This window comes from Myzus persicae, unplaced genomic scaffold (assembly GCF_001856785.1).
Source record: "Myzus persicae strain clone G006 unplaced genomic scaffold, MPER_G0061.0, whole genome shotgun sequence".
In the NCBI taxonomy this organism is placed as follows: domain Eukaryota; kingdom Metazoa; phylum Arthropoda; class Insecta; order Hemiptera; family Aphididae; genus Myzus; species Myzus persicae.
Window position 1 is genome coordinate 64,867 of NW_019104273.1, and position 11,158 is coordinate 76,024.

At 28.9% G+C, this 11,158-nt stretch overlaps 1 protein-coding gene across 1 annotated transcript; it reads left to right on the plus strand.

The window, feature by feature from the left end:
* The first annotated feature begins 1,728 nt into the window (after window positions 1-1,728).
* LOC111040758 lies at window positions 1,729-4,529 on the plus strand. Its single transcript, XM_022324773.1, has 3 exons — window positions 1,729-1,790; window positions 2,035-2,736; window positions 4,514-4,529. The coding sequence occupies exons 1-3, from the start codon at window positions 1,729-1,731 to the stop codon at window positions 4,527-4,529; spliced, it is 780 nt and encodes a 259-aa protein (XP_022180465.1).
* The last annotated feature ends 6,629 nt before the right edge of the window (window positions 4,530-11,158 follow it).

The window sequence follows — 11,158 nt, forward strand, 5'->3', positions numbered from 1 at the left end:
TGAGGTTCTGATTTTGATTTTTTTTCAAACAAAAAGTATTATTAAGTGAAGATAAATGCAACGAGTAGTTAATTTAACAATCCAATAATCTATATTGATATCTCATCAAAGTTGTTTTGAATACAATATTATATTTTTACTTTCAATAGAATAAAGTTAATTTAATTTAGTTCGGTGTTATTTTAACACCAACTAATATTAAACTGAGATATTACCAACCATTTTAATTTCAATTATAAATACATGTTAAAACAACCACAAATGAGCCTTAGCTCAAAAACGACGTTCAAATGTGTATAACATTGACACTTTTTGTTGTTAAAATAACTACAGATTTCCATGCGTGTAAAGTTATAACCTCACATAGTCAATTTAAATGGACCTACTTATGGATGTTCTTATGGGCTATGGCAACATAATTTAAGTTTAATCCATGTCATTTTGAATGGACATCAGAATGTTATGTCTAATTTGAGATCTAAATTAAATATCTCAAAGATGTTGATGTCACTAAATTGCGCACAGTGTTCTTAAACAATAAAACAAATAAATTATGTACCTACCTTTAATCCTGAAGGTAGATCTTTTAATGAGTTTCTAATTTCGTTCATTGACCAATTCATACGGACACATTCTCTTAATGAAACGATTACGTATGGGGGTTGTTCTTCAACCTTTCTCATCATATCCATTAAATTAGACGGTTCTGGAAATATAATAGGTATGCCATCCAAAACTTGTCTAACCTAGAAATAAATTGCATACAATCACTAAATATTTTCAATAACTATTGTCATTTTTAATATTATACTAGATTTGTATATTCACGTGACATAACGTTCTACCACAATCGTTGGTAATACCATTCATGATCTCTCCAAAGAGATTTCTAAGCTTATTAAAAGTAAGTTTATCGTTGACTTCCAGGTATAATGCGTCCAGAGGAATTGGCAAATCACCCACATTAAATTGACCTTTCCATTCTTGAGTTCCAAACTTTGAAATTTGTTGGATTGGTGTATGAAAACAACGCACACTAAAATCAATCTTTTTAAATTCTGCTGCTTTAGAACACAATAGCTCAAGTGTATCCAGGTTGAAATTATCTAAAGCTTTATTTGTATTTGAAAACTTCAATATCTTAATTTCAGATGTAAATCCTTTTTTGTTACCAACAGCTTCAACGACCTATAAGATAATCTTCTTGTAATAACCAAGTCAATTGTGCATTTTCAAATGCTTAGAACAGTGGATACTGTAATTATTATTGCCATGGCATGGATAATTTAAATTAGTTTTATCTATTTGAACATTTTACCTCTACAGATCTTGCATGTTTGTAATTGCTCCCCCATGTGCCGGTTTCCACAATACCATACAACTGTATCTGAGGGGTTTTTTTAAAATATTAACGCAATAAGTATGATGTATAATACATTTAAAAATAAATAATAGTATCAGTTTACTCTAGAATCCACTTGTTTGGAGCATGCTGGAGGTTTTTCATTGCGTTCAGTGGCCAGCCGAGAACAGCGTTTCAAGTACCAGACTGAAACACATCCGATTCCTATCGAAGCACTTATTATGATACCAGTAGAAAACTTCATAATTAATAAATATTATAAAATATTTTTAACTATGAAGAGACCTTTATAAATTGACAGAGTCAATGTTTTTTTTTTCGAATTCGATCAATCGATGCTTTTGTTTACTATTAAATTGGTAGCTATGGATATAAACCATTACTATTATATTGAAAATATACTACAAAATATTTATTTTATCGCAGGGTGGCATGGTCGTAAACTTAATCTGCGGAAACGCTATTTTACCAATAAAATCCTTGGCACACATCATACGTGTTCCAACTGACCGTTCCCCCCTACACAGTACGCCTGCCTAATGACTAGTAGTAATTGAAGCCTTAATTCTAAATTCTAATACAAAAAAAAAGTATTTATTATTTTTCCGCCTAAAAAATTATTGATTAAGATAATATACTCCTTAAATATATACTGTATAGTTTATATATTTTATTTGGCCAGATTTAAATAACTGTAAAGTAGTGGCGAAAATATTTGTTTGTGGATTTAATGAAATTATACATAATTGTGACACGGACCCCACATGTGTAACAGAATTACTAAAAAATGCTGTAACTAAACCAACTCAATGTGATACTTATATCTCTGAATTCAAAACAGAAATGTGGTATCCCTCATTTTTCAAAAATCATTGGTTTTTTGTATGTGATAAACCCACTACAATAACTATAATTTGTAATAAACAGTCTTTCACGCAAAAAATTAAAGTTAAAAGTTCTGGAAAGTTATACTTGAAGTCTGGGTGTATTGCTTATACCTCGAAAGGTGTACTACAAACTGAACAAAAATTAAACCAAACATATTTCTCAGTTCCAGTAGACTTATCTCTTATGAACGATTCATGCTGTAATGTTTTCAATTTTTCAACTCAGCCCTATCCCAAACCCATTCACTTCGATGAAATAAAAAATATTAAATTTAATAAAGAAGCGTTCAATAAAATAAATATCCAATTAGACCAACAAGATATGTTACTAAATTCACTTACTGTAAATAAAACGCATGAATTTATATACACGAACAAATATTTAGTTGTCGTAATAATAGTATTTTTACTATATTTTATAGCAAAATTTTATTTAAATAGGAAAGCAAAAAAATCAGCTATAGAAAACATTAATTTAAGTTATAATCCTGTAAGTTCTAAAAATTAATTTATTGAAAGTTCTTAGTACGTATTTATATACCTAATATTATGTATTATTATATTATAATATTATATATAATAGTATATCTAATATTATATAATTGTCAAATACCATTCACAACATTTATATAATTTTTTCGGAAGTCAATATGTATGTATTTTGTTTATCTTACTTTTTTCTACACTTACCTATATATTGTATAAATATATTTTATTTTATAACATACCTACTTATTAATAATAATATAATTCAAATAATCGAATGTATAATTGTATTGAAATAAATCACTTTTATAAATTCAATTGTATTTGTTACTTTTAAAGTAATTATTACTAATTTGTATAGTTGTGTTGTAGTATAGGTATCTAATACACTAATTATTTTATGAGATAAGTTTTAATTTGTATAAATTCTTATATTTTTAATACAATAAATTATGTATATTATATACATATTATGTTTATATGTTTTTGAAGAGGTTGTTATGGATGTTTTATATTAAATTAGAGGACTCGATTTTCGATATTTTCAAAATCCATAAAATCGTTTTGCATTTTTTGTTTTTTGTTTTCACTTTTTTGACTTGTGAATAATTGGTAGAATAAATTAAAATATCAGAAATCTAGTCCTATACGTTAACACATTCAACTCTCCTCTTCAACTTTTATACGAAGTATTTTGATTTAAAACCAGTCAGTCAGCCGTGTTTTTGGAACTAAAAAAAATAAGTTTTTACTCACAGCCGCGGCTGTCACGTCAATACGGTAATGCAAGGACGGTCGCGGGCAGCGCAATAAATCGAGGATAATTTTATTTTGTTTCATTTTACGTAAATAATAATCTGAACATAGTAGGTATTTATAAAATGAATGCAACGACGTGCGGAGCGCGGACCGCCGATAAGAGACCGACCGGTTTTGTCTTGCCCGCGAGCATGGATGTCGGAACTAGGAGGGGACAAACTCTGCCGCTAGAAACGAAAGCAGCACATGACGGCCGTAATTACAATTTTTTTTACCGTAAAACATGCCAATTTTGTTGGAATAATACGGCTTACAGAATGGTTTTAGAGCAAAATACCTTAATTAAAAGTTGTAGAGTAGAGTTATATCGGGTGACGTATAAGACTCGATTTTTGATATTTCATTCTCAAAATCGATAAAATCGTTTTGCGTTTTCTGTTTTTTTTCACTTTTTTACTTGTGAATAATTGGTATAAAAAATTAAAATATCAAAAATCGAGTCTTATACGTCACCCGATATAACTGCCCTCTACAACTTTTAATTAAGGTATTTTGCTCTAAAACAATTCTGTAAGCCGTATTATTCCAACAAAATTGGCATGTTTTTGTACGTTGTTTTCGGTGGTGTGGCGTCCTCTTAAACCGTTATTCTAGTACCTAAGCACCATAAGAACAATGTAATTTTTCAGCAGGGCCGGAGACTTGCAGCATTTGCTAATTATTATTGGCTCTAGCAAATAGTGCCACGGAGATTCATGCCAATATGTTACAATGATCTCAGATATTAAATTTGAAAATTATTTTTGTTTTTTGTGCTTGTATCAAACCCGGCCTAGTGCGAGTTGGACTTGCGCACGAAGGGTTCCGTACCATGATCTATATTCTATAAGTACGGCAACAAAATCATGTTTGTTGCCGTTATAAATATTCAGCAAAAAACGAGTAAAAAATCACGTTTGTTGTATGGTAGCCCACTTAATTATTTATTTTATTTTACTATTAGTATTTCTTGTTGTAGTGGCAACTGGCAATAGAAATACGTGATCTGTAGAAATTTGAACCGTCTAAGTATCACGGTTCATGACACAGCCTGGTGACAGACGGACGGACGGACAGCGAAGTCTTAGGAATAGGGACCCATTTTAAACTTTGGATACGGAACCCTAAAAAGAGTGACATGTTTTATACCTAGGGATTTATACCATATATGTCTACGTAGTCTAAGTAACAGAATGGTGTACTTGGAAACTGAAGGTACCAAAATATAATCTTTCTGCACTGTTATAACGGTAGGGTTTGCTTTATATAGTATCCAATTGTTACTCATCACGATTCACAATAAAAGATCTATAAATTGCCAACATTTCACTCAGGACCCAAAGAAATCTGTGCAAAACGGTTTTATGAGGTGTCTATACAAATATAAAACATTCGATTATAAGAAGTCATTACATTTTTGGTATATGCTTATAAATATAATACATAAAATAATATTATAAGTTTGATTATAATATAGTGTCTACACCCATATGATCTATATCAATATGAGTTTCTTCTAGAATCACTTAATGACCATATTGGGACATCTGAGAATACCAAATTATCTATAGAAGAACTTTAATTAAGGTATTTATCGATGGTACTTTGTTGACGGAGCAAAGAGAATATTATAAATTATAATATTGATAGTTATTGTTTATAAAATGTATTGCTTACTCGTGAATGGACAAAACTTATTCGGATGTGAAGTACTGGACTACTTAACATATAAGTCTCAAAACCAAGTTTTACAATATTACTATAAATACAGTTATATAGGTAACTTAGCTAATATATACACGTATACGTCGTATACTGTATGTTCACACCAATCACACCATCTAACATTTGAAAGTGTATAGACTGCGAGTGATATCTAGATGGATATAATACATCATCGGCAAATACACGGTAAGCCGTAAGGCGAGTAAATTGCATTCGATTGTGAGATTTACGATCTGCAAATATGCCTTTAATACGAACACTATTTTGAAACTTCGCCATAAAATTGTTGTGATTATGAAATTATTGTATTATTATTGTTTAATTAATAGCGGCCTACAGCAGGTACTTGCCTAACCTACGACTTACCAACCAGATTCGACTTAATTTTGTTCGCAAAATAAAAGCATAGATTCGCGTTCATAATAATTGTTTTCGAATCCAAAGGCAGCCGTTTATTTACGGACTTACAAAAAATGTTTTGACCACTCATCGTTGTACTTTGACACTTATAAAACATATGTATTTTGAACATCATACTACGCAATAATGTTCAAACAATATATAATGTATAAATAAATCTAATATTATGAACAAATAATACAACAAATATATTGCAACAAAAAATATATATCTAATCACATAACAAAACCAGCAGGTACATCATAATTCAATACATGAAATCAAAAAAAAATATTTAAAAAATGGTAATGGTACATCAAAAAATATATGATCCATAATATCTGAATGAACATTGTAAGAACTGTCTTTCACGGATAAGAAAAACTCAGGTTGTACTCCAAAACAATCAACCAAATTTTCACAATTTAAAGACGAAGATATTGGCAGTGCAAGTGTTTTTAATTGTTCGATATCAGAAAAATTAAATACTTTTTATAGTTTAAAAACAAAATATTTTAAATTGGAGAAACAATCCAAGAATCTTCCTCGGGGGATTTTTTTATTACTACAACGATTATTATTGTAACAAAATATGTATTACACATTCAAAGTAATAAGATAAATATTAGTTTACCGCGTATAAAAGATTTTCCAGCAGTCCAACACTAACACCAGATCTTCTAAAATACATAATAGATACCATACGCCATTCTTGGTTATTGTAGTCAAAAACTTCTGATCCAAATTCATAGAAATTCTACTCGTATTCATAATGATTACATAAGTAAAAATTAATAATTCAGGTTTAGCAATATTTACATAAATTAAAGCATACTACACACTGATTTTTTTTTCAAGTTAATTCGTCATTTTTTTAAAAAATATTTACGTTTTTGAAATATTTCTTTTTTACATAAATATCATGTTGAACATTTAAACTCAATGTTGTACCTACCAAACAACATCTAAGTATTTATTTCATTCTTTTAGTTTTAACGACTGCATACGTCATTATTGATTGTATACTCCAAAAAAACCACGGAAGCAGAGCATTTATCACCAAAGATAAATATCGAATTACAGACGCGTTGTTAAGATTAGTTATAACTCATAAGTATTTATTTTATCAAAACAAATAACCGTAGATGATTAATATTTTCACTAAATATCTATACAAATAGATAAATACCTTACAGCATGATGTAAAATTCTAAATATTATGATGATTATTACACTATTGATAGAAATTTGGGATTTTATATTTTTTCTAAAATTTTGATTAATACAATGTCGCTAGGTCAAAAAATTAAAACGTTAATACAACAATTCCTCATTAGTAGGTCATGCTGGAATCGAAAAATAAAATATTATAATGTATTCAATGCTCTGAGCAAGGCAAAAACTAAATCAACCTACCATAATAATTATAGTAAGACAAATTACTTATGACAATATAAATGGAATACAAAATATCCTAGGCTGACTAATATGATAAATAATTTACTAATCAATACGGTGCTATCTCCGCTTAAAATCATTTTCGCAATGATATATTATCATTGAATTCAATTTTAATCACGTCCATTAAAGTCACTCACTTGACGCTTGCAGTATAACAGCAGAGCGGTGCCTACTTGCCCACAATTTTCTGAGCGGAGCGATGAATGTATTGATTTTACAATGATGTGTGTTTTTATATTTATTATTTTTTTTTTGTGTGTCCGTCATCACGGGTTTGAGCAATAAAAGTGCTTCGATTTTCTTTAACAACAACTTTTCTGGTAAGAAAGTGAATCTAGTTGGTGCATTCGAGAGGTCAAAATGATTAACAGGTACATGTATTATTTGTATTTTTTTTTAACAGAAGTCAATAAAAAATTTTTCGGTCTGTCAAAATACTTGTAAATAATATAATACACGGTTCCTCATAAATTTTTGTAAGTTAAATCAAAAAAAATGTTGAGTGTAAAAGTAAATCCACAATTATTTTTTACGAGCGTCTAAGCTTAGCATTTTGTCAAAACTAGTCAAATTCAAGAAAATTATCAAGTTATATTTAGTTAGAAATTCATAAAAATGTTTCTTTTTTTTATCTTTTAAGTTATAAAAATTTAATACAAGATTCCTTATCAGCTTGCCTCCTTTATCAAACAAAAAAAATTCTACAGGAAAATAAAATAAAATAAAATTTTTATGAGCATTAAAAGTTGAAATTTTTACAACATTGGATATTCAGTCGATTTTCTAATTCAGGATAAAAAAATCAGTGTATCAAAATATAGACATAATACATTAATTAAGTTTACATTTTGTATGGTATATAATACTAATATTATATTATAAATTACAATAATTTATTGCACAAGTTTCCTCACCACCTTAGCACATTAAATGATAATCGATATTATGCCAAACATCTTAATGTTGCACGAGGTATTGTACGTGGCGCGTTTTTTTTATCGTGGTTTCCCCAAGTTTAAACTTTAGGCCTAGGTCCACGCTGAGGAGAATGGTCGAATTGTCAGACATTTATAATAAGGGGAACGGTTACGATTATAACTTGTACAAATTATGTATTGCGTATTACCGATAATTATTTTATAATTAAACCTTGATTTAATAAAATATAAGTATCCCTCTTCCGACCGACAATTTCCCATTGCCCTTATTGCCAGTGTTGAATTCAAGACATGTGAAATATTATGTGTAGGTAGTCTGAAAAAACGAGAATATTGCCGTATCTGGCATAAATACACAATACAAATTTATAAAAAAAAATTTAATTTTCTCCACAAATAAAATATGTACCTATATATATTTTTTTCCATATAAGCCTCGAATTCTAGGGTTATTGGCGTTTCTGAAATACATTACATTTTTCAGATTTATACTGCATATTTAAAGTATTAATATATATTTTATTTGCGGATAAATTTAAATTTTGTTATACTCTTGGGTAATCCCACCCATATCGATATATATTTATGTCTACTAAATTTAACGCTGTATACCTGAAAATAAAATATATAATATATGATATGTATACATGTATACATATGTAACCAAAATTAAAATACTTAATATTTAATATTAAAGCTAATAGTTGTAAATAAGTACAATATTATTAATATAATTTCTAAAATAATATTGATAAACTAAACTTACCTATAATTTAGTATATTATTACAATATTACCACTTTCATTTTAATATTTGTTTAACAAAAATTAAATATATTTTTTCACGTATCATTACTAATCCATTGTACATTCAACTAAAATCTTGTTTATCTTTCTTGAATAGTATTGCAAGAATGATGTGTATAAAATAAATAAAAACGTAAGAATAGTCAGTTGTATCACGATGCATCCTTGAAAAACTAATAGCTGGAAATAAACGTTGGCAGTTAAAATAAAAACATTTAAAATTTAAATTAATTTTCGAAAAATGAAAACTATTGACGGTTAAATAATAAAAAATATAAAACAAAATAATAGAATTTGTTCGTTTAAATTCAAATAACAGACTGATTGCCGTCTATTGATATAAATTAAAAAATAAACAAACTATTATAATATATGATATGTTAGTTGTAGCCAACAAAGTTGTATGCTGTTTTATTATTTCACTATTATTTTTTTTTTTGTGATGTCCAATATTTCTAATTTCAATTATAGAATTATGTTAACACGGCGCTTTAGATATGCAATTCAGGTACATCATCACCGCTTGCGGCGACTTTGTCCATAATAATACTATCTGAAGTCTAGGATTAGGTACATGTACAAAACTGTCCCCCCCCCCCTTCCGCACCTCAATGCCAGTAAAAGACAGTAAGCAATAATGCAGCAGATTTTTTTACATTAAGATACCCCGTCGAATATAATATGTACTTGAAAGAACTTGGTTTTGACATTAGCTAATATATTTTATATGTGTATAGAAAGTAATAGTGAGTACTGACACAAGCATATTGTATATTTTAAATTTTTTTTCCACCACCCTGTCGAGAATTTGTAAAATTTAAAAAGTGTTTTGACCGATGCAAAGTTATTTTGCTTATGTATTCTAACATCTCTAGGTTTTTTAAACGTATGATAATAAATTTATTCATGTTCTGATTTTTGAAATTTTTAAACAATAAGCTCAACCGCTGAACTCGAAAACACGAATAATCGGTTTTAATAGTCTGCTTAAGACTGTCAGCTGATCACGGCCACGGCAACGCAGCACGAGATTTGCATAGCGGCACGCACGGAAAGGTGAATGAAGGCGGAGTTGAGTTCTGTTCGACCGTTGGGAAGAGACAATTATTCAAAACCTGCGTATACCAACGAGATCAATGGCGGCCTGACGTCACCGGCCGACGAACTGTCGCAAGACAACGGAGTGGGAAGCTTGCCCGGACTACCGATATCTGCCACTTGTAAAGTCCGCAGCTTGGAGAGTCCGGAGCAAAACTTATTGGCGTCAAAACCGTTCCGTGTTTGGGAAATAACTAATAAGTATACATTAAACAAATACAATATTTTTATTTTTATTTAAATATAACATGAATTATGCAAAATATATTTTATTTGCTGAACGTCAAATGGAAAAATATAATTTTCAAACGAATATTAAAATTTGACATGAATAATTATAAAGAATATTTATTTGTTAAACACCGGTGGCCCTGGATTGGGCCAAAAATTACCTTTCCTTTGTCCTCCAAATTAGTAAAATGTCAGTAAAAAATTATAGAGTTTCGCCGTTTGGGAACCCTTACGTAAAAATTTCATAATGATAGGCATTTTTTTTAAGTAACATTAATAGTAAACACCATACGAAATAGCGTACAAAATAGTTTAAAGAAAATCGAATTATTCAAAAGTTATTTATTAGTTATATGTTAAAAGTCATTAATTATTTAATGAACAGAGTATATTATAATATAGTATATAATATAATATTTGCATTATTATCATAACATACTGTCCTAAAATGTAAATATTTAATAATAAGTAAGATATATAGAATGCATTATAACTATGATAAATAACTATCGTTAAAATTGAAAAAAATAGTTGATGGCGGCTATACATGCTTCTTTCTTTGCAGCTTTTTTGTTTGGTCCTATAAAATACAAATTAATAACAATCAATTAATTATTGTAGAAACTTTTTTAATACTAAAAGGTAATACTCATTAATCAAATCAATAATTTTTGTACCTAAAGATATTTATTACGAGAATAAACTTTGTATATTTTCAACATTAAACTAGTAATGGGTTCTTTTAAAATGTATTAATTAACCTCGCCATCTAAGCATGTTTTCTGGCGTTCACTCCATTATAATTTTCATCGATAAAACATGTATCATAATCTTACCTATATCATTAAATATTATATGACCGTGCTGTGTGTAGTCTAATAATTCGCAGTAATAAAGGGTGGTTTTCATTTGAAAAATGGAAGTTTATATCCTTGCAGCAGGGCACCCTTAAGTTGGTAGTACAAA

Bases quoted from the DNA above. Each gene is read 5' to 3' on its own strand.
- LOC111040758 (XM_022324773.1), top strand. From the start codon at position 1,729: ATGGATATAAACCATTACTATTATATTGAAAATATACTACAAAATATT. The intron at 1,791-2,034 runs GTGGCATGGTCG...GTTTATATATTT, and splicing joins AATATTTATTTTATCGCAGG to TATTTGGCCAGATTTAAATA.